This window comes from Hippoglossus hippoglossus, chromosome 22, assembly GCF_009819705.1.
Source record: "Hippoglossus hippoglossus isolate fHipHip1 chromosome 22, fHipHip1.pri, whole genome shotgun sequence".
In the NCBI taxonomy this organism is placed as follows: domain Eukaryota; kingdom Metazoa; phylum Chordata; class Actinopteri; order Pleuronectiformes; family Pleuronectidae; genus Hippoglossus; species Hippoglossus hippoglossus.
Window position 1 is genome coordinate 12,836,319 of NC_047172.1, and position 21,352 is coordinate 12,857,670.

A 21,352-nucleotide genomic window follows, 5' to 3' on the forward strand; every position below is an offset into this window, starting at 1 on the left:
CTGTTTCCTTGAAGTTGAATCCAGCAGATCTCTCTCAGTCGGTGTCTCTCGGTTTGTTGTGATGAGAATATCTCTCTCGCGTCTGACTCTGCCCCAAATAAAGTGCCGACGGACACCGTGACGTCACCGCCGGAGCAGTGAACTAAAACAATAAAGCTCACTCCTCCGCCACCGACCCGCCGGAGCACTGACGACACCGCAACGCACCCGCCTCAGCGTCCACGGCGGCTACAAGCGCCATACGGGAGCTGCATTGCGTGAGTGACTGTGTGCGTGTGTGTGTGTCTGTCTCCGTCACCCATCACAGCGCAGACGCTCATTTACAGTCCGGTAGAAGAGGAGGAGGAGGAGGTGACGAGGAAGAGGGAAGGAGCTCAGCAGCTCGTGTTTATTTAGTCCGACAGACGAACAAGGGGCACGCACAGCAGCATGTCCGCTCAGCCCGGTGAGGAGGTCGGCCCGGAGGGGAAGTGGTTCGGGGACGACTACGAGAGGAACGGCCTGTTCGGGAACACGGCGACCCGGTTCGACGAGCTCCGCGGGGAGGCGAAGGCGCGAGGCGGCGACACGGCGACCGACGACCCGGCGCAACAATTCCATCCCCGTCACCAGGACTACGGGAAAAGGCCTCCCGTTGCTATGGAGACTGCATCCACAGGTAAAAGTCGCAGTTAATGACTCATTATTTACCGATTTGTTGTGTTTGAGTGTTGTGCGTCGTTGGCGTGTCGGACGCCGGCCGGCATTTTAGGAGTAAACACGGACACAGAGAAGCGGCGGAGTCCATTTGTCAGAGGGGTTTGGGTTCAGAGACGGAGGAGCTGTCAAAACTTCTGCGTTTGAAAACACGGGAGCAAAGATGTCGGGCGAGTAACTTCCATAGGGGGACGGTAAAACAACTGTGACCACACTGGTGCTGGAGGGAAGGGCCGGGCACCAAAACAACAACAAGAAATATAGCAATGTAATGTTCATCAATAACAAAGGTTCAATATTTATCCATAGATCGCACAGTGAGGAGATTTGACACTTTATTGATCTTCCTCAGATTTGTAAAATGTTTTGCTGTTTGGCCACGGTCTCCAGAAAGAAGAGTTAAAACCCTGAACCTTCGCTCAGGAGGATAAATCAGTCTTTAAACTTCACGGAAATACTATTGTGACAATTATTGTGATTATTATAGACTGGTTGATATGATTTTTGCCATATGTCGTCCAGTGCGACTGAAGGGAATGATGTCAGACGTCTTGGTTACTTGTTTTAGCCTCAAACCATGTCATACATGACGCCATAGGGCTGGGAGATATGGCCAAACACAAATCTGAGGTAGATACATCATATGTCATATCCTCCACCTCCTCGCTGTGCTGGCACAATGCTTAAGGTTAGATCTCTTGAAAAGAAACCTTTGTTATATTTCTATTAATGAAAACTAGATGGGGATCATTATTTATTTCGTTTTCCCAGCTCCGGCTGATGAGATTAGAGTCTGTACAGTTGGTCCAGATGAGATGCAGTAGCCTGTTGAAACTTCAGTGGCCCATGTGGTTCACTGTTTAGCTGCTGCTCCACCCCCCATTCAGGCCTGTATCTATTAGAAAACTTGTATTTTTGATATGATGGTGTAAGGGGATCATAAATAGATTATAGACCTAAACCCCCTGTTGCTTTCATAGCCAGCGACTGGATTAAAAAATAACTTAATCCTACACTTTTATCACTAGAGACACGTTTCAGCAAACAGATTTAGTTTTAGTCTTGAAATCGGAAGCAGCGTGCATGATGTGAGATTCCTGCATCCCTGTTTTGGGGAACTTCTGATGATGATATTTTTTATATTACTGGATGCTGGGGGGCATGTGTTTTTGTGGGAACATCACACAGACCTCAGTTCTAAGTCCGTCACCCTCCTCAGCACGGCTCGGCTCATGCGGCTATTTTTAATCCTGAAGAAACAGGCCTCACTATTCGCTTGGCGAGCAAAACTGGAGCCGTGCACTTTCATTCACGAATTCACTGAAACATTCATGAGATAATGTTAGAAAAAAGGAAAGAAAAAAAAACGACACCTAGTTTCCTCTCTTTGCTCTTCAGGCCTCTTTCGTTTTGCTAGAGACCGAAAAACAATAAAGAAAAATACACCTCTTTTTAAACACGTTAAACAGAATTATTGAACACACAAAATCCACGAATCCTCTGAGACGCAGATTTTGACATTAAAGCAGAAGCGAAACGTCCGAAGCTTAACGTGTTGCAATGGGAATGAAAGCCATTGCAATATTTACATAACATATGAAAACTAAGATTTATCCCCTTGAAGCAGCCTGTGCATAAATTCTATGTGAATTAATAACAATCTAACAAGCTAATCAGTGTTTGCACTCTTTAGAAAAAGTAAACAAAGCACATTGTCCACCTTCACAATAGAGTTCCACACAAGCTCAGGTGCACACAGACAAACACACACACACAGAATCAATGTTTTGATTCCTAATAGAGGAAAGAATAGCTGCGTAGCTGTGATGTAAATCCTTCTGGCACTTTTGTTCTTGGTGGGAACGGTGCAGATCTCATCACATCTTTCAGGCCAGAGTGGACGTCCTCCTCTTGACCAGACGTCTTGTAGTCTCTTCTGATCTGTGTCAAGCACATTCACTAATAACCCCTCCTCTCTGTAACACACTGTCCTTCTCTGCTTTCCCGGTGGAGAATCATCGAAGAAAATTAAAAGTTTATTTTGCTGACGTCAGAGAAAGAAGAAGTTTCGAACGGTGAAAAACTATCTCCCCAAGACGTCTAGAATTGCCTCTCTTAAGTAATCGATATGTGCCTGTCCTAAATCTCGTTCACAACAGTAATCTACCCACAGGACCCCGATAGATGCTGATTTCAGCGTTATTCAATCACCACAGGGCAGAATGTTGAGCCTCTGATTAGACAGCACAGTACAGTAGAGCCCCTTTTAATTCTCAGAAGTTTCCCACTCTGTGAAGACTTCAAGAGGCGAGAGAGAGAGAGAGAGAGAGAGAGAGAGAGAGAGAGAGAGAGAGAGAGAGAGAGAGAGAGAGAGAGATGCTGCTGCGTCTGATGTGAAACAACCCCACAGGAGAGGTTGTTTTCATCAGAGGTTGTGTAGGAGCTCTCCCCTGCTTTCTGCCGTATAAGAAAACAACTAAGTGCATTCTGTGCAGAAACAGTGACGCCACATTATGACATCCTTCTGTTTTTTCTAACAGCTCATGGTATTTTTTTAACGGTCACATTATCATGTTCAGAAAAAGTCCATCAGTCACGAGCAACCTTTTCCCCACAATCCAGTGCGCGGTAGGTGGATTAGACTCAAGTCTTTCTCCATTTCAGCGCGTCATCAGCAACAAGGATGAGACAGCGATTGTCTGGCTTAGTCTTTTCCCCATCTTTCAGATAGAGAACAGCACTTAGTGGACTCCGCTGGACTTCATAAGCAGGCGCAGTGCATTTGTGCCTTTAGCTGGTGAGAGCTCTGCTCGTGTTCCCAGGGGGGGGGCGCAGGCTGTCGGTGCTAGGTCCTTTCAGACGAGATGATAAAGATGCAAGATAATACAGTGGAGGACGAGGGGGGGGCAGCTTAATGGCAAGAGAGGCGGGGCTGTGATGAGAAGGCCGGATAGTTCAAATGACCAGGCTGTCGGAGGGGGGAAAAACTGGAAACACAAAGAACTGTCCTTCCTTCCACGATACTTTCTGTTCAAAGTCTTCCTCCGACAAAGGCAGAGGTCCTCTGGCAAGTCCACTACCTGTCGCATCCAGCATCTTATATAAATGCGTATAGATACTAATGTGTCTGCTCCTCCAGAAGGTTTTGGGCCCAAGTGCTCATCTCAATGCACCTGCCTGATTTACAGTCTCATTCATCTTCACCCGTCCTTGGAACCAATTAGCTAATGTTGAAGGATAAAAGATAAAAGCTGAGCCCAAAAGGCTCAACTGCATGGGGACCGTAACTCTGCATTACTTCTATCATCATATCATTACATCATAATTTCACATGTCCGTCTGTCCCCCTGTGTTCACCCCTAAGAACAATTAAAAAGCCTGCATGTGAAATGTGATATGTCCTGTTTATGATCTCACTGCCTCCGTCCGGCTCTCTCGCCTGTAGGCATTAAGTAATCCCCAAGCAGACTATTGCAAAACTGCTCATGGGATTAGAGCTACTATCAGGAAAGGCACTTACAAATAATGTGGTTTATATCTATATCTTTTGTGTAGGTTGTTGTGACCTGTGCATCAACGCCTTCCTGCTTGCATCTGTACTCTTTAAGCCCAAATCCTGTCTGAACAAAGAAAGTGAAAATGCCAATCTAAAGTTACACCAAATTGACAGCTTTGACCCAAAGTAGACAGCGTGCAGACACTCAGTCTGGATCCTCCCACATCCTCTCCATCTCCATTCATCCATAAAGCTCCATCTGAGCAAGAAAAACACGATCAATACAGCGGAAGACAGGTACTGTACAAACCGCAGCTCCAGAATCTGAATAAGGACAGATTAGCTTTTCTTAAAACCGTCTCAAGATTGATTTACCTTTACAAAAGCCACTGGAACAACAACATTTGTGCTGTGTGGCCTTCAGTGATTTATTTTTAAAGAATGGTGGATACACTGACGATTCTTACTGTAATTGTGTGTCCTCGTTGTCTTGGATCAATGCAGCTCAGAGCAGCTGAATCCCTCAGCACAGCTGTTCTCCTATCGACCCCTGCTTGTGGTTTAGGTGTACCTCAGCTCTCGGTATATAGACCGTCTTTGTTCGCTCCATTTTCTTCTTCTTTACCGACATTAAAGTGGGATAGTTAACGACTTGTATTTGTGCATTTGTGGAACCAAGGATATTGTAATCAATGTGCAATGAACAACAACGTCATAGGCAAAGCTTTTAAAGCCAGAGACCATTAAGATTTGTAGTGGGTCTTCAAACTGTGACAAAAAGAAAGAGACTTAATATAGGTTTTTTTTTTAATTGTACCAACTCCCAGTGGAGTTATACTGTGGCTCAGTTGTGTTGTAAAGACAAATAGAAAAAGTAAATACTAAAACTTATTTGAATTATTGTTAGTATCATATTGATTCCTTAGAACTTCTTTAGCAGATATCACATACATGGGAAAGTTTATATTAAGCATATATATGATAATGCACTGGAATTTGTTTCAGTTTCCACGTCAAAAAGTAGCTTTAGTTTGCAGCTGTGTTACCTATGTTCAGGAGTCAAGCTTCTGCAAATATCACCATAAAATACCACAGAACAAAAGTAATATATCAATGATGAAATTGCTGGAGTTATTGAGCTTTATTCTTTGTGTCGTGCCAAACATTTGACTCATTCCCCACAAGGTATTTAATAATATAGCAACTTGTGGTATAAATAACCAAAGGAGAAAATACCCTTTTCAACATAATACGTGTGTCTCTATACTACCAAATAATGTATTCACAGGAAATGTGTCAAATAAATTGAACATCAAATGACAAAGAAAATTAAAAAAAATACTGCATGTCAAGCCAAAGTATTGCACAAAGAATGAATGTAATCCTAAAATAATAAAGCTACAGCTTTTTATTGAACGTCAAAGGCACAGATGACACTGAAAGAGGAGGGCAGTGAGCATCTTGATGGATTGGTTTTCACAAGGTCATGGAGTGAAAGAGAACTCCTGAAAGGTAACACCACGGTTAACAGAGTCATGGATGGTGTCATGTGTCTGATACAGTGCTGTAGCTGCTGTGCTAATCAAACTGGGATGAATGTCCTTCTCTGGGACAACGCAGAGTGAAAGAGATTGAGATCCTTTAAAAGTCAGTGCAGTTTGTTTTTGTAATGGGAGGACGAACCAGCGGCGCCTTGTCTGTGTCAGTACGACATTGAGATATAACTGTTTGTGAAACTTTCTTTCTCTTTCATCTAAATCAATTTTAAACCCCTTTTTTATATTAATTGATTTTAGTTTATAACATCGGCCAAGGACATTTTTCAACATTTTCGTTGATTTCTCAGAGAATAATTCATGGATCTTGATGAAAAAAATCAGACCTGTTTAGGGGACTGATATTTATGACTGAGTGCAATTTGGTGCAAATCCAAATAAAAAATCTGGATCAAGTGAATTTAAATGTGGTTTCATGAAGGGACTGTTGGGTGTTGGTGGATGTATGTGCTCTCCATTCTAGTTCACTTTATTCCAACCTGAAGAACTGCTGTGGCTCAGTTAGTGTCTACAGGGATAAAGCGCTGCTACACTGAGAAACAACCCAAGCTCTTAATTTGAAGTTGTGATGAATTCAGTTTGCAACTTCGACTCCTTTCACATGTTTTTGTCTTCGGCCTGGCAATTAGGAGCCCATGCCTCCACATAGCACAGATTGTCAGGCTGCATTAGTTTCAGGGCCACAGTGGCTGTACAGAGGACAACAAAAGGGACTGCTCCCTTTGTAGCACATCCTCCAGGACTTATTTATTTAACTGCATCATACTTTCACTGACATGATTATGTTCTGTGCCTACATTGTGAGGGGAGAAATCCTCTGTTGTCACGTCCAATCTCATCCCAGCACAGCAAAGCGTTTGCTTCCGCCCGGTGGGGTTTATGTTTTTTTCCCCCAGCATCTGGGTGCACTGCCTTATCAGCACATACACAATTCCCTCAACCTCAACTCAACAACTTTGTCAAGCACCTCAGCAGCTTCATTGTGGCTGTTAACGTCAAACACCCCGGCCTGTTAATTGTTGCCTTATGCTGCGGCTGGTGAGTTTATCTGTGTTGTTGCATAGAGGGGGTGTGCTGCCAGAGATCAACTCTGTTCACAGTTTGTAGTGGCGCTGAGTGCTTCCCACATCTGCACAGTAGGTATTTGTGCAGTGAATCAGTGTTAGATTATGATGGTGTTGCCAGGGTGATGGCTGATGGGACCTAGGCGATGGTAGTACTCTAAGAGGATTATACAGCGGTTTGCTTTAGCAGTACATCAAGGGCACTCGTGTCACTGAACTGCACTTGGCTCAACAGCTGCCCATCTATTTTGCATTGGATCCATAGACTGATCCAATATATGTTATCCTATATTGAATATGAATTCACCTGAAGCTCAAGAGCATTTTGGGCCTTGCTTTTCCTCCATGTCACGTCACCCCTCCTCCTGTGTCCCAGTCAGCCGTACTGTGATTGTACTGCAGTATGATGTATTGTTAATGACTGAGGGTGCAGCAGCAGGACGGACAGCAGGAGGAAAGGGTGGTGGGACCTTCTAGAGGAAGCGAAGGGAGGGACGGGACGTCCTGACCGATTGGATGTTCTGTCAGTCTGCATCCTCCAGAGCTAACCCCCAGGCTGCTATTTTAAAATCTCACCCCCATATCCAGTCCAGCAGCTGGACCTGAACTATTTATAGCAGCACCACTGCCCGGGGAGAAGCCGGGAAGGAGAGAAGGAGGAGGAGCTCAGTTTGTGGAAGTGTCAACTCTGACTTGTACACAGCACAACAGATATGTCAACATCAGATCTCAGACAGCGTGCGTTTGTGTGTGGGTGTTATAGTTGTTTATTTCATGGAAGAACTTGAAGAGGTTTTTTAGTTAAAGGGTTGAAAAGTAAAGTCAACAAATCTGAATACTTCATTTGACCTTGACTTCTGACCTGATGGTTTAAAATAACATTCCTATCACAGCGTCTTCCTGTTTTGCAAGTCATGTGTAACGTGAGCAGCTTTAATGTGTCTCTGCAGCACTAACAAATAATTCAGTGAGATGTGGAGTGATATTTCATAGCAGGGGACATACACAGAGTTTTAGTTCTCAAATGTATATTTTAAACGCCATTAACACTGTTTGAGTGTAATTATTATTACTTTAGTTTTGTGTGTGTGTGAGTGCCAGCATGCAGTTAGCACGCAGTGTTATCAAATATTTATTCTATACATGTATCATTGAACAGTTTTGTCAGCCTAGCCCAGCTGAGCTTAAACCATTTAGAGTTAAGAGCAGCTTGTACATAAACTATATTCTTCATATGTTACATGTTGCATGTGAATTGTCAGGGGAGATGCAGGATTACTGATGTGACTGCAGGCAGCTCTTTGCCTGCCTGATTCAGAACAGACTCTGGTTGTGAATTTCTCGGGGTCTGAACAATCCTCCTTTGTCCCACAGCGGGTACAAGTACCCTCTGTTACTGCTGCCTCACTGATCTGCACAGCCGTGCACCCAGCCTGTCTGTGCTGCTCTCACAGTGCCACAGCCCCTCTCCCTGGCAGCAGCGCCAGCTCAGACATCGCCTTGTTTAAACGGATGTTTTCATTAATCAAACTGCTCAGGCACAGGCTGATCTGATTTGATCGCGTGACGCAGGGTGCTGCCATCATCTTTTGTGCCTATTCTAACCAAGTGTCACATCTTTCCCTCTTTGCAGATGACCCCATGTCTGGCCTGTTCAGGAAGCCTATGAACGATGACGGTGATGTCTACACGTCCCTGGTGTCCAATCAGAGCTTCACGTCGAGCCGGGAGTCTTCTTACCTGTCAGAAGATTTGAAGCCCTCCAAGTCCTCCACCGGCTCCTCTGCCCTGAACGACTTCTCCAGCGACACCTACAGCTTCAGCTCCAACACCAAGATGACCTCTGACCTGGTTGATGACATTCCAAAATCTCTGATGAGCTCGGATAAGACGGAATCCTACAACTACATGGACATCAGCCACGGAGACGAGCACCATGAGCAGCACCAGGTGCCTCCGCACAGCCTGGTGGACACAAGCCTGCCTGGCCGTGACTTGCTGGGAAGCTACATGGACAACTACCCAGGAAGAGATGAGGATGAAGAGGATGAAGAGGAAGAGGAGAAACTAGGTCCAGCGCTGGGCTCTCACTCTTTCCCGTACGTGGAGGAGCCCTCTGATGAAGAGCTGTCAGATTACCGCTCCTACCGAAACCTAGGCGGCACCCCCCAAACAGCCAGCCCAGTGAAGATCACCCTGACTGAGTCCCACCCTCCGGCCGAGCCACAGCAGCGTCCTCCTGCAGTCAGTGTGTCCGAGCGTGAAAACGTCCTGAGTGTGGGCTTGCAGGGGGTTCCCACTGTTACACTGTCAGAGCCAGAGGACGAGAGCCCTGCTTCCACTCCCAATGCTTCACCAACACGTAGGCATAGCACGCACACGCACACGCACACGCACACAGACACGCACACGCACACACAGACACGCACACACTTCAGAGGACCTTACTGACATTATCGACTTGCATTGATTTCCTGGAGACTTACTATAACCTTAACCACAGCTACTACTTACCTAAACTACCCTAGTCTTAACCTTAACCTTTCACGTGTCTTAAAAAAGGTAATGATACTAGAGACTTGCTTTTTGTCCACATAAGGAAGTCAAGTCCCCATAATTTGACTGTCAAAGCAGATGTAATTTTGGACAACATGAGTAATACCTTGACTTGCCCACGCACGCACGCCACCACGTGCTAATAGTTATACAGAATATAAAAGGGAAACTAACCAGTTTTCAATGTCCTGAATTGAGCGAAGATGCTTTTTACTACTGATGAAGACAACTTTATTTGTAAGAGGAAGGTTGTGTTAATTCTAGACATAGCTGAGCTTTCCGATATATGTGCAGGCACTGTATGTCTGGATCTGTAATGTGAATGAAGACTAACATCCACTTTTCTCTGCCGTTCTCTGTGAACAGAAAAAGAATTCTCTTCCCATGACATGTTCAAGGCTGACACAGTGAAGCCTGCAGCTTCCAAAAGTAGCCCCGGCACAAAGGCTGGCAACAGGGAGCCTGATGGCAGCAGTGCAGAGTCTGGAGACTCAGAGATCGAGCTGGTGTCTGAGGAGCCTCCCAAGGCCAGTAGTAACCCATTTGCCCAGCCACCTAAAAGCAAGGGTGCATTCAGCCAGCCTAACAACCCCTTTGACAATCCCCCGGTCGCCAAGGGTGGTTTCGGCCTGGTAGGCAACCACGCTCCACCCACAGCCTACAGCATTCTGAGAGAGGAGAGAGAGGCAGAGCTCGACAGTGACCTCTTCATTGAGTCTGCATCAGAGGAGAGCCCAAAGAGAGAGCAGGGCATCGGTGGCCCCAAACAGGGTGTGAACCCTGCCTCTCCCCTGGTTCCCAGCACTGTCCCTCCCCGCAGTGCCGCTGAGGCCGTGCCAGCCGAGTCCCTGGTCACAGAAAAGGTCAAGACCCAAGTGAAAACAGAGGAGGATCGCTCCAGCAAGCCCAAGCCCCCCACTGCCGCCGTACCCCCAGAGGTGCGACTGGAGAAGCCCCTTCAGGACAACATGCACAAGCCCACCACTGAAGGGAAAGAAGACCTAGAAAAACCTGAGGCATCAGTGTTTCCGGAGGGTTTTAACAAACAAAAAGGTTAGTTCTATAAATCTCATCACTCTCTTTTCCCCAGAACCCTTTTCTAAGGGATACATAGTTATTTTCAGGCCAAAAATATATGAAAAAACATTGCTACTGCATATTTGTGAAAACATCAGGGCATCAGAAATCATGTCTGTGATCTCTTCATCGTTGCAGCGGTTTCATCTCTGCTTATCGGCAGCCATCATGAGTTGTGGCTTTCGAGAATTAGTGTGGTCAGTTTAAGGAGCAGGTAGCATTGTGTCTGCCGATGTGTCGTCATCCCCAAGTGGAAAAGGTACCGCATGTGTATTTGTGTTTGAAACCTGACCCATCAGAAAAAACTCATCAAGAGATGATTGACAGCAAATTACTAATGTGCTACTTGTGTTATTTCCTGCCTGGGATCTACCTGCATGTTGTGCTGTTGTGTTGTTTTGTTGACAAGGCTGTGAAAGTTAAAAGGATTGCTGAGAGAGAGAGAGAGAGAGAGAGAGAGAGAGAGAGAGAGAGAGAGAGAGAGAGAGAGAGATGGGATATTCCACTGCTGAGTGTTTACGTGGAGGGTGGGAAGTGCTTGTGTTGTGCCTTCCTGAGGTCTGCTTCCCCCTGGTGGTATGTTAGAAGAAAAAGAAATTGGATTGAGGATGCATTGATTCACATGTTTGGCAAAGCATGATGTCTGAGACTCAACAGCTAATCTGTCCAACCCAAACATTACTTTATGCTTTTAGTGGAAACAGCACAAACTATAAAATTGCTGTGAAAGCTTGTTCAGCTTCTTGACAGCCTCTGACGTCTTACATCACTTGTTATCATTCTGTAATTAGATAAGACAGATTAGCCGTCAGCAGGAGTTAATGCACACGATGCTGCCATAGGTCTTTTAGCTTCTGTTGTCTGTTCTCTCTGACCTTGTAAACAGTGGGTTTAAATAATCACTTGAATTTAGAATTGGGACATACTCTTACATAGGGGATTTGAAGGCTATATCGTATTATTATTATTATACAGAAACACAGGTTGTAAAGAAATGACATGTAAATACATGTTGTTTACATTGGTTCCTCTGTGGTGTATGTTGCCCAACACTTGCTATTGATGCACCCTGGTCAGACTCATAGTTATATATGAAAACTGTACAATTTTACAAGCTGTCATGATTTATCATGAAACCTCTTGTTTTGTTTACGTGTGAGAAGGTTCTCGAAATGCCAAAAAGCAGGTCACTTGTACTCTTTCTTCACCACTAGATGGCGCAGGGCACCTTTGTCACTGCGGCTCCAATTGAACACTGGCAGATATTGTTTTCCACTGCCTGTGCACTTCCACGCCAGTTGCCATAGCAACAGTGATGGGGAGCATGTTCAGTATGGTTGAGAGATTTTTTTCTGTCCTCATGGTTCATTTTGGCATTTAGGCCTGTGAAGTCTGCACCGAGCAGAAGGTGTGAGGTGTGGCAGTCTGTGGGGGGGGCAGACGGACTGAACAATGACGTTATCCCCCCCGATCTATACAGGAATTATATCCGGCTCAGTGCTGACACCACAGTGACTGTGCGGTTTCCTTTTTGCCATTAGCTTGTGAGCATCCTTCATCACTCTTGTCTTCTTTTTACGGCCCCATTTGCATCACAAATATATTCTAGGAAATCATAAAGCTCAAACACATCCAGGAGGCACTAAACAAGGAGCATTGTGCTGTAATGCATTGTGTCTCTCCACATGAATTATTAAAGCGCCGGCACTTTGCCTCCTCATTTACCCGTGGTCATAGTGGAAATTGCTATTTGAATCTCTGGCTACAACCTTGCATTGAAAAAATTAAAATAATTTAAAAAACAACAGAGCTGGATGTTTGCCATACTTCTCTTTAGCAGCATGGTCTCAAGTCAGGCAACGTTCAGCCTCCAGAAAACACAGCTATGGAAACATGTCAGACTTTTTAAAGATGCTGCTATTATGTCACGTGTTTGTAGCCTGTATTACTCATTACACCAAATACACTAACAAGCTGCACAGAACGTCAGCACAGCACGTTAGATAATATATGACAATGCATCCTCCTGCTTTGGTGTCTCATCACAGCATATGTGGGACAACCCTCCCACCACTTGTACCCCCACTATCCCCAGTCATGTCTGGGGCTCTGTTAGGGCTGTTATTGTGAAAGTTAGTGGACCTTCCCTTTCATGAAAAAAGCTTATCCTCCGACAATCCCCCCCCCCCCCCCTGGGCTCAATCATTGCACGGATGGTTTGCTGCAGCGGCGACTGTGGTGTGGTGTTTACGTTCTGACTCCCCCGCCTCCTCCCCCAGCACACACACACACACACACACAGACAGACATACGCACTTTCTCCCCCCATCCGCTCCTTCTGTTCCACCCAGCGCCGCTCCACAGCATCAGTCTGCGTGCTCCGCGAGCCGGCAGCACCTTGGAAACCTTTTTTCTCCCTCCCTCCCTCCCTCGCTCCCTCTCTGTCATCTCAGCCTCTCTCCCGCGTCCCTTTTTTTCGACCATTCATGCCTATCTGGGATGAGTGAGTGAGTCGGTGCTACAGGGAGAGGGACACGAAGAAGAACACGGAGACCACAGACAGACAGACAAGAGAGAGCAGGGACATAAGCGATCACCAGCATGCAGGCCACTGCAGACGTGACCAAGAAGGAGAGCTCCTGGAGCGGCTGGAAGGGCCAGGGTACTGATGTGTTTACTGTGTTGATCTCACTCATCTGTCGTCTGTGTGTGTTGTGGCTGTGAGAGATGCACCGTTATCTATCCTGCATGTGGGTTACATGTTCATGAAACTATTGGGTTTGTTGTGTGTGTGCTTTTCATTTGTTATGTAATTGTAATTGTCAAGTGCAGGAGCATCAAACAGCAGTGTGTACCTGCTCCTCCTATCACACAGACACGCCCTGATGACAGATCCTTTCTGCTGCATGTGTGTGTGTGTGTGTGTCTGAGAAAAACAAAGAGGTGAGAGACGCTGGGGGCTGTTTTGGAAAATAAGCTGATACACACCAGCTTGCTGAGAGCCATCTGTTTTGGCTGCATGTTAACATGGATGCCAGTGTTGTGGACTAAGGCGTGTCATTGTTATCGCCCTCCCCACATTTGCAGCCGAGCTGATTTTATATGGCGTATGCTCTGCTTTTGTGTAATGAGGCAGTCGCAGCATCCGGACGGCACTGACACTCTCTCTCCATGGTAACCAGGGCACACCCATTCTGATTACATCAGCCCCATCTCCTCGTCTGCCAGAGCACCTTGCGGAGACTGGGCCGCGAGAAGAGTGTCCTCCGTCTGTCTGTTTCTACAGCACCGAGGGCTCGGAGAAGTGGCCAGGAGAGAAAATGGCGTCCCTTCCTCCACACTGGTTGTGGTTTATTATCAGCCGTCTTCTTAAGTTTGAAGCAGGAAAAGTGGGATAGAATGGTCCATTTATTGTGTCCCAGCAGAGACTGTGTAGCTCAGCAGTCACTGATAATGACTAATGACAAACCAAGATTTGTCATTAGTTCACTGAGTCACTATCCATTTCATTTGGCCTAAGACTGTGTAATGTGATGCTTTAGCTGATGGGATCTGTCCATGACATTAGGAACGCATCATTTTAAGCTGAGAGTCAGGACAGGGCAGGATGACACTGAGCACATTCACTGTTTGCTCTTTTTTCTACATCACACTGAAGCTGTAGGCATTTTTGTTTAGTCATTCTCATTGCACATGCACAGAACTGACTCACTCTCACCAAATTCCTCAGGAGTTATCAACGACGGGGCAGAGATGTCCAGAAATGAGGCATGCTTGTAGTCACATTTTTAGGAATAGGTATGACACATAGCAGCCAGCAGGTTTTATATAAATATCTATATGCGTAGTGTGTGTGTTCATCAGTTAAATGAAGTTCTAAATCAGTAGAATGATGTCATAGTGTCACAAAGCCTCACAGATAATTAGATTAACAGATGTTTTCTTAATAAATATTATATGGCCGCTGCAGAACCTGTCTCATCATGTTTTAGTCAGAAGTTTATAGATTTCAGTTGATGTTTCAGATCAGTGTTTCATTGTAATGGGGCAGAATCAAACTTTTAAATTGTTCATAGAGATGTACAGTTCATATTTTCTCAAAATATAAACAAACTACAGTATTTATACTCACGCCTAAAGATTATGATGCATTTTTAGAACTAGTAAAATTGTTTTTGTTACTAGCTCCATTCACTGCTGTTCAGATTTGTTTTCTGATATATACAGTATCTGTTTGGAAAATCTGGCAAATATTAATGCCTTAATATCAAAGAAGAAACTCATATCATTTTAAAAAATTCAAACTATCCCTGTAATTATAAACTAGACATTGATATCCGTCATGAAGTGGAAATGATCAAGTTTCATTCACTTAGTGTGATTCCCAGCTGTTAAAGTCCCTGTGCATGTTTGCTCACTCTGACGGCTGGTTTGAGGCCACATGGACGTCTGCAGTGATTTAATGAGGTCAGGCTAAACTAGTTTCACTACAGGAAAGTAGGAGGGGGAATCATATCACTGTCACTGGAGTTGATCGTTTGCTCTGGATCTCGCTCAGGGTGTTCATGCTGAACATCATAGAAGAACAAACAGTATTTGGACCTGCTCTGTATGTGCTCTGATTGTGTTCAGGATGTGTTCGTGTCCTGATGCCATCTATGATGTTGAGCAAATTACTATTGTCAAATTTGACCGTTTTTTGTACATTTGGTGCCTTATTACAAATGTCACCCCTATGGTCATGTAGTTTAAACAATTTGGCTGCTTAAACAGTCAGAAATCTGATTAAAACTTCATCACAATCTAAGTTTGTGATCTAATACAATCAGTTATTGTTTTTCATCCCTTTATTTATCCCTTTTTTCCATGTGTTGACTCAGACGTGATAACAGACAGGTCTCGTGTTAAACCTGCCTTTGTCCTTTTGTGCTCCACAATAAAGGGAGTGGCTGTCTTCATGTGTGTAGAGACACATGTGTCGCTGATTCCCCAGATTCAGAGAAAAATGAATCTCACCGTTCCCAAAGGAAACGCTCTTCAACCCCCTTCATCCCTCCCTCCTCTTCTTCTTCTTCTTCTTCTTCTTCTTTTGTCGGCCCCTCCCTTCCTCCATCTCCCAGCGAGCGGTGGGGAGAAAATGGAGCATGGTAACTATGGTAACTGCATCAGGCAGGTGCTAGGCTGAGCCTTGCCACCAAAGCGTTTTGATGGAGAAGGAGAACATGGCTACAGTCTGTTCCTTTTTTTCAAATGTGGTTTTACACTGGTGCACTGATGCTGCTGCAGTTAAATGATGGCGACCTTAAACAACAGGAATACACTGGTTTTGATTTTCTACTTTGACGCACTGACTTGTATTTTCGTCGCTGCTTGGTAGTCTATGTCTAAAAGCCTGAGCATAAAAGCGCTCAGGGAGAGAAAGAGAAGAGAGAGTGTTTGTATGTATGGTGGTGCATGTGTGTGTGTGTGCTGGATTGCAATGTGGTTCTTTGGCAACCGCACCCCACAGACGTCCCCCCCCTGCCTCCCTCCTCCCCTCGTGCTGATTTGCTGGCGTGGCTCTGGCCCTTCCCCTCCCGTGCAGGGGGGGGACTCCCCCTCCACTGCTCTCCTTTTGTCCGTGGATAAAGCAGCTGCCTCTTTCCCTGTTCAGCCATGGGATCCGCAGGTCAGTACCCGCTTCTAATGCACTAGCTCGAGCTTTTCAGGCTGCGTACAGTCTGTGCAGCACATCACCAGGGCACCGCCGCTGCTGCCGGCCAACACCTGTCTGTCTGTCTGTCTGTCTCCAGCAGGGCTGTCTGTGTGGCTGATGTTACTGCTGCTGTGTGTGCTACCTGTGTCTGACTCTGTGTGTGTGTGTGTGTGTGTGTGTGTGTGTGTGTGTGTGTGTGACTGTGTGTGTGTGAGCATCTCCATTCAAACCAGCTGCCACATGAACAGTTTGTCAGCTTCTGTGGGGAGTGGTGCATGTGCGGCAGCAAAGACACATGGATCCAGTTTCTGAATGAGTAGCGTGTTTGATTTAAAGGGCATCGGAGGAAGATATGTAATGTGAGTCATTATGGATACTGGTTAAAAAAACATAATTTTATATACCATACTGTCATTTAACATAAGTGAGATCGTCTCAGCCACAACGACTCTTCTTTGGCCATCGAGGTTTAACCTCCCTTTTTGGCATCCACAGATGCCTTTTAGTGGAGAGTAAAGATGGCCGTCATCACTATGCTGCTCACAGCTCCACGGCTAAAATTAGAGCAGGCAGGCAGGCAGACAGCTTTGAGAGGAAGAGTAAGTCCCCCAGGAGACTTCTCTCTCCTCCACCGCCACAGAACTTTACATTAACGTACCAGTTTCGGCTCCCCTACATGACATGATGGATTTCTGGGGTGTGGGCAGCAACAGATGAATGGTAAACCCTAGAAGAGTGGTGCAGTGGGGTTGGGGGGTAGGCAGCTGGCTCAGCAGAGGCGATACAAGCATTTCCGACAGTTCTCATGGAAACAGGCCCGTGTTTCCAGCGGACACAGACGACTGCCAGTGGAGGACCATGTCGGCCACTGGAGTTGTAATGGTACACTGGGCTAATCCTCAGTTATCGCTCCTATGTCATCTATGGAAGTAGCTTAGAATTACAGGCCCCACCACGCAGAGAAGACATGTGAGAATAGGAGGAAAGTGGTGCAGCGAGATATACAAGTGCCTGCAGGGGATGTATATTCCAGCTGCTCGGAGGAATCGTGTTGTTTCACAGCGTTATTGAGACTCTGCTCTGATCCATCATCATCCTGCATCACTGACCACAGAGCTGCTCGTCTGACCAGGTCACATTGAACCGTTATCTGTGACCTGCTGATAGTTCCTCTATTCCCACTGCTACCTTCACAGAGGCAGAGGTCAATCATTAATCCACTTGTGTAAGCAGCCAGTCGTACCAGCAGTTTAACGTGCCTGTGGGTATGTACAGTATGTTTGTATACGCATGTGACCAGAGCAGGTGCCACTGACGATAAGCACACGTCAGATGTAAATTTGAGGGACTCGCTCGACACATATATAAATACAAAGGGTGAACGAGACTGAGCTGACACTCTGTCACTCGGGACACCGTCACGCCACCGCACCGCTCCACCTAACCTAATGAAAAGCTAGGTTAGGAAGCTGGGTTAAAACAGGATCACGTGACAGCCGCAGATCTCGGAGGACATTGGGTTGTGAACAGCTTCCAGTTATTTGACCCAAATGTGTGGTGTGTAGCACGCAGCAGCAGTCTAATCCACAGCCATGGATGCCTTGGCCTGCGTGTCGGCGAGCAAGAGGTCATGGTCAGTGAGGTTGTGGGTCCTAACCTTGTCCCTGTTCTGTTCTTCCACCCCCCCTCAGCTATTGACCTGCTCTACTGGAGGAATGTGAAGCAGTCCGGGGCCGTGTTCAGCAGCGTGCTCCTGCTCCTCTTCTCCCTGACCCAGTTCAGCGTGGTCAGCGTCGGGGCCTACTTAGCCCTGGCTGCCCTCTCCGCCAGCATCAGCTTCAGGATCTACAAGTCGGTGCTGCAAGCCGTGCAGAAGACCGATGAGGGCCATCCTTTCAAGTGAGGGAATGAGTTTGTTGTACGGATTTCATTGAAATGTCCGCATGTACAGAATATCAGTGTTTTCTGTGTTTGTTGCTCGTTCCCAGAGGCTACCTGGAGATGGAGATCGCTCTATCCCAGGACCAGATAAGTAAATATGCCGACAAAATCCTGCTCTACACCAACACCTGCATGAGGGAGCTCCGCAGGCTGTTCCTCGTGCAAGATCTGGTCGACTCCTTGAAGGTTCGTCTCACAACCCAAAACCATCTGGTGACACATGAATATCACAAAAGCTGCATTATTATATAAAACCCATTGCGTCTGTGTGTTTCAGTTTGCTGTTCTGATGTGGCTGCTGACCTACGTGGGCGCTCTCTTCAACGGCCTGACACTGCTCATCCTAGGTGAGGTCATCTCGACTCAATCTTATCTACAACAAACTTCCCAACATTCACACAGCCTCCAGCATTTTAGCCATTTTGACTCGTGTGTGTCAGAAGCTCAAACTTAAGAACACAATACACACAACAGAGCTGTGAAATAGCATGTGTGAGATGAATGACAGGAACAACGTGTCCTTATCACTGTGCCAAAACCACATTTAAATATTGGACATGTTTACTTTTCCAGTTTACCTAAGATAAGTGCAGTGGTTGAGGGATCCGCTGACACAAATGTGTTCTTGTTTGAACATATTCCCACATGTCGGTCAGAACATTTGAACATGACTCTCTCCCTGTGCCTCTGCAGCTGTGGTCTCCATGTTCACCATGCCGGTGGTCTATGAGAGACACCAGGTAGGAATCTCCAGGAGCTTTGTGATTTGCTGAAGTCGACCCTACTTTGGAAAATGTTGTCCAGTATTTTCACCCGCCTCTTTCTTCTTCTGCTTTCAGGCACAGATTGATCAGTATGTGGGACTAATACGGACCCAGGTCAACTCTGTGGTGGGAAAGTGAGTGTTGTCATTTTGTCAAACCTTTTGTTCACAAAAAGTCAACTAAGAGCGAATGAAGCCATTTTCACAGATTTGACAAGAATCTGAAGTGTCTCTGCATCTTAAAGTTGCAGCACCGATCTCTCCCATATTAGTGCTGCTGAAGTTCACTAGTGCAAAGAAATGAACTCCTGAATGGTTGACCATACTTTCCGCATTCCGGTCACATGTGCACGCCCACAGTTCCATTCAAACCAAAATGAGGGTCTGCGTTGGTCAGGCTTTCCACGCATCCGCACCTGATCCCACATTCCATTCCATTCCAGTAGGTGGCGGTGACGCGAAATAAGGTTGTTTTTCAACCGCCATGTAAATCAAGAGGACTCCCATCACGACCAAGCATACTGTCAGTCACGTCACAGCATTAAAGTTAAATTTAAGATGCTGCACATGTTAAATGAGACATCTTGTGCATTTTTCAGTTTTTCTTTTCCCTAGTGTTGATATATCAAAAAAGATTTGTGAAAGTAAAAGATCTGCAAATCTAAAAAGTAAACAGTGAAGGGAGCTCCTCTCGCTCTTCAAACAGCTCATCAATGGTCAGGCTAAAACATCTGCATCATCCCGAGGTCACAATATAACAATACCCCACATTTGCATAGCGCACACTTAGCGGCTAGTCTGGCACACCCCCAAAACAAAGCAAGGTTTAAAGCGAGAGCAGAGACTAACATTTCCTACACGGGCTGGAAACGGTCGACCAATCACAGCAGAGCGAGCCAGCCGGCCAATCAAAGCAGACAGGGCTTTATCGGGCTTCATTAGACAGGAGCTCAAACCAAGCGTTTCAGACAGAGGCTGAAAAGAGGAGCTGCAGCAATGTGACAGTGTGAAGAAAGTGAACATTAGAGCATGAAATCCTTTTCAAGTAAAACTCTAATTAAAATCATGAGAAATGAAATGTCTCCTTTAACACGATTCTCACGGTGGAGTCGTCTGTGTGTCTGAGGAGTCAGCTGATGACAAAACATCTCTCTGCAGTCTTTGTCCTGACCACTGCTGTGACTTTGCCAATTTTAGTAAAAACTCGACTTGCGGGCTTTACAGACTCCCATAGAAAGCATCGAGGGCTTTGCTCCCTGAAAAAAATGAAGTAGAGTAAGCACAACTTAATCTTGAGTAAATATCTCGCTGGGCACGTGGTTTAAAGTTTGTTTTTCCTGCACAGGATCCAGGCAAAGATCCCCGGGGCCAAGAGGAAGGAGGAGTAGGCCCGTCTGTCTCGCCGAGAAGCTGACAGTCCAGTCCAGCTCAAGAGTCAGGCAGCTCGCTCACTGTTGAAGAGCCTGGTCGTCACCTGTGGGGCGTAGTGCTGTGTCATCTTGGTGTTCTCTAAAAGCATCCACTGGAGAAGCCGTCACCCTGTCTATAGCAGTCTACACACTAACACACAAAGTCACACACACATGATCTTGTTTCTAGGTAGACAGGTACACAACCTCGAAAAACAAAAAAAAGTAACTGACTTTTTTGTGTTGCTTATTAGAAAGTGCATGAAGTTGAGCCTTGGGTAAATAATATTTGATATCTTTTTGTGCAGTTTTTCAATGACGCTACGTTTTTTGCTCTGCAGTGCTTACCACAAACTGTACGGTTTGGCACAAAAAAGCTAAATGCCCACAGACGCGCTTTGCTGCCGATGTTAAATACGGCTTCATGTTTCTGAGTTAGCACTTGGGGCTTCTCTCGGTATACGTCAATATATATAAATATCAAAAATGATTTCCTTTTTGGTGTTTCCAAGCACAAGATAATTTAACAGTATGCGTCTTAGATGTGGTTATTGTAGGATTTTTGCTTTTGTATAACCATAAGGAACACCACACACACACCCATGTTGTAGGTACTGTTGTACAACTACTATGAAGACAAGAAGTATCTGATGATATTTAGCTTGTTTGAATAACTGTCCAACTTTGTACTATGTTCAAATATACTCTGTAGTTCTCTAGACCCCGGACTCTTTAACTCTTTGCACTTACAGTATGTATTTAATTACAATAAGGAAAATAAATGTACCTTGATGTATAACATCTCCTCTGCCACCTCACTGTCCACATCACATTCATAAGACGACTTCAGTTTGTTGAGGATGAGTGAGTGTGTGTGTGTGTGTGTGTGTTTGACACCGCAGCTAAATTTGATGTGATAACACTTTGGATGGGAGACTTGGAATGAGCTATAAATACAAGCCAATGAATTCTGGCACATACACACTTCAGTTTTAGAGGTGTGTGTGTGTGTGTGTGTGCGCGTGTGTGAGTGAGAGACACCAGGGCTTTCCACAAGGATATGGAGGAGCAAGCCAGTGGGAAAAATTTGACAGCTAGG

The 21,352-nt window shown here is 45.6% G+C and overlaps 1 protein-coding gene across 4 annotated transcripts; it reads left to right on the forward strand.

The window, feature by feature from the left end:
- Window positions 1-64: 64 nt before the first annotated feature.
- On the forward strand, window positions 65-21,054 carry rtn1a (reticulon 1a). 4 transcript variants are annotated; one of them, XM_034575430.1, is made up of 9 exons: window positions 65-658; window positions 8,446-9,174; window positions 9,735-10,421; window positions 17,832-18,039; window positions 18,129-18,267; window positions 18,359-18,428; window positions 18,775-18,821; window positions 18,921-18,979; window positions 20,190-21,054. In XM_034575430.1, exons 1-9 carry the CDS (start codon window positions 430-432, stop codon window positions 20,230-20,232), a joined length of 2,211 nt encoding a protein of 736 aa, XP_034431321.1. In that variant the 5' UTR covers window positions 65-429; the 3' UTR covers window positions 20,233-21,054. The 4 variants fall into 4 exon arrangements, with proteins under 4 accessions (XP_034431321.1, XP_034431322.1, XP_034431323.1 ...); XM_034575431.1 differs by lacking the exons at window positions 65-658; window positions 8,446-9,174; window positions 9,735-10,421 and adding an exon at window positions 12,663-13,107; XM_034575432.1 differs by lacking the exons at window positions 65-658; window positions 8,446-9,174; window positions 9,735-10,421 and adding an exon at window positions 15,582-16,113 and having other exon boundaries at window positions 20,190-21,049.
- The last annotated feature ends 298 nt before the right edge of the window (window positions 21,055-21,352 follow it).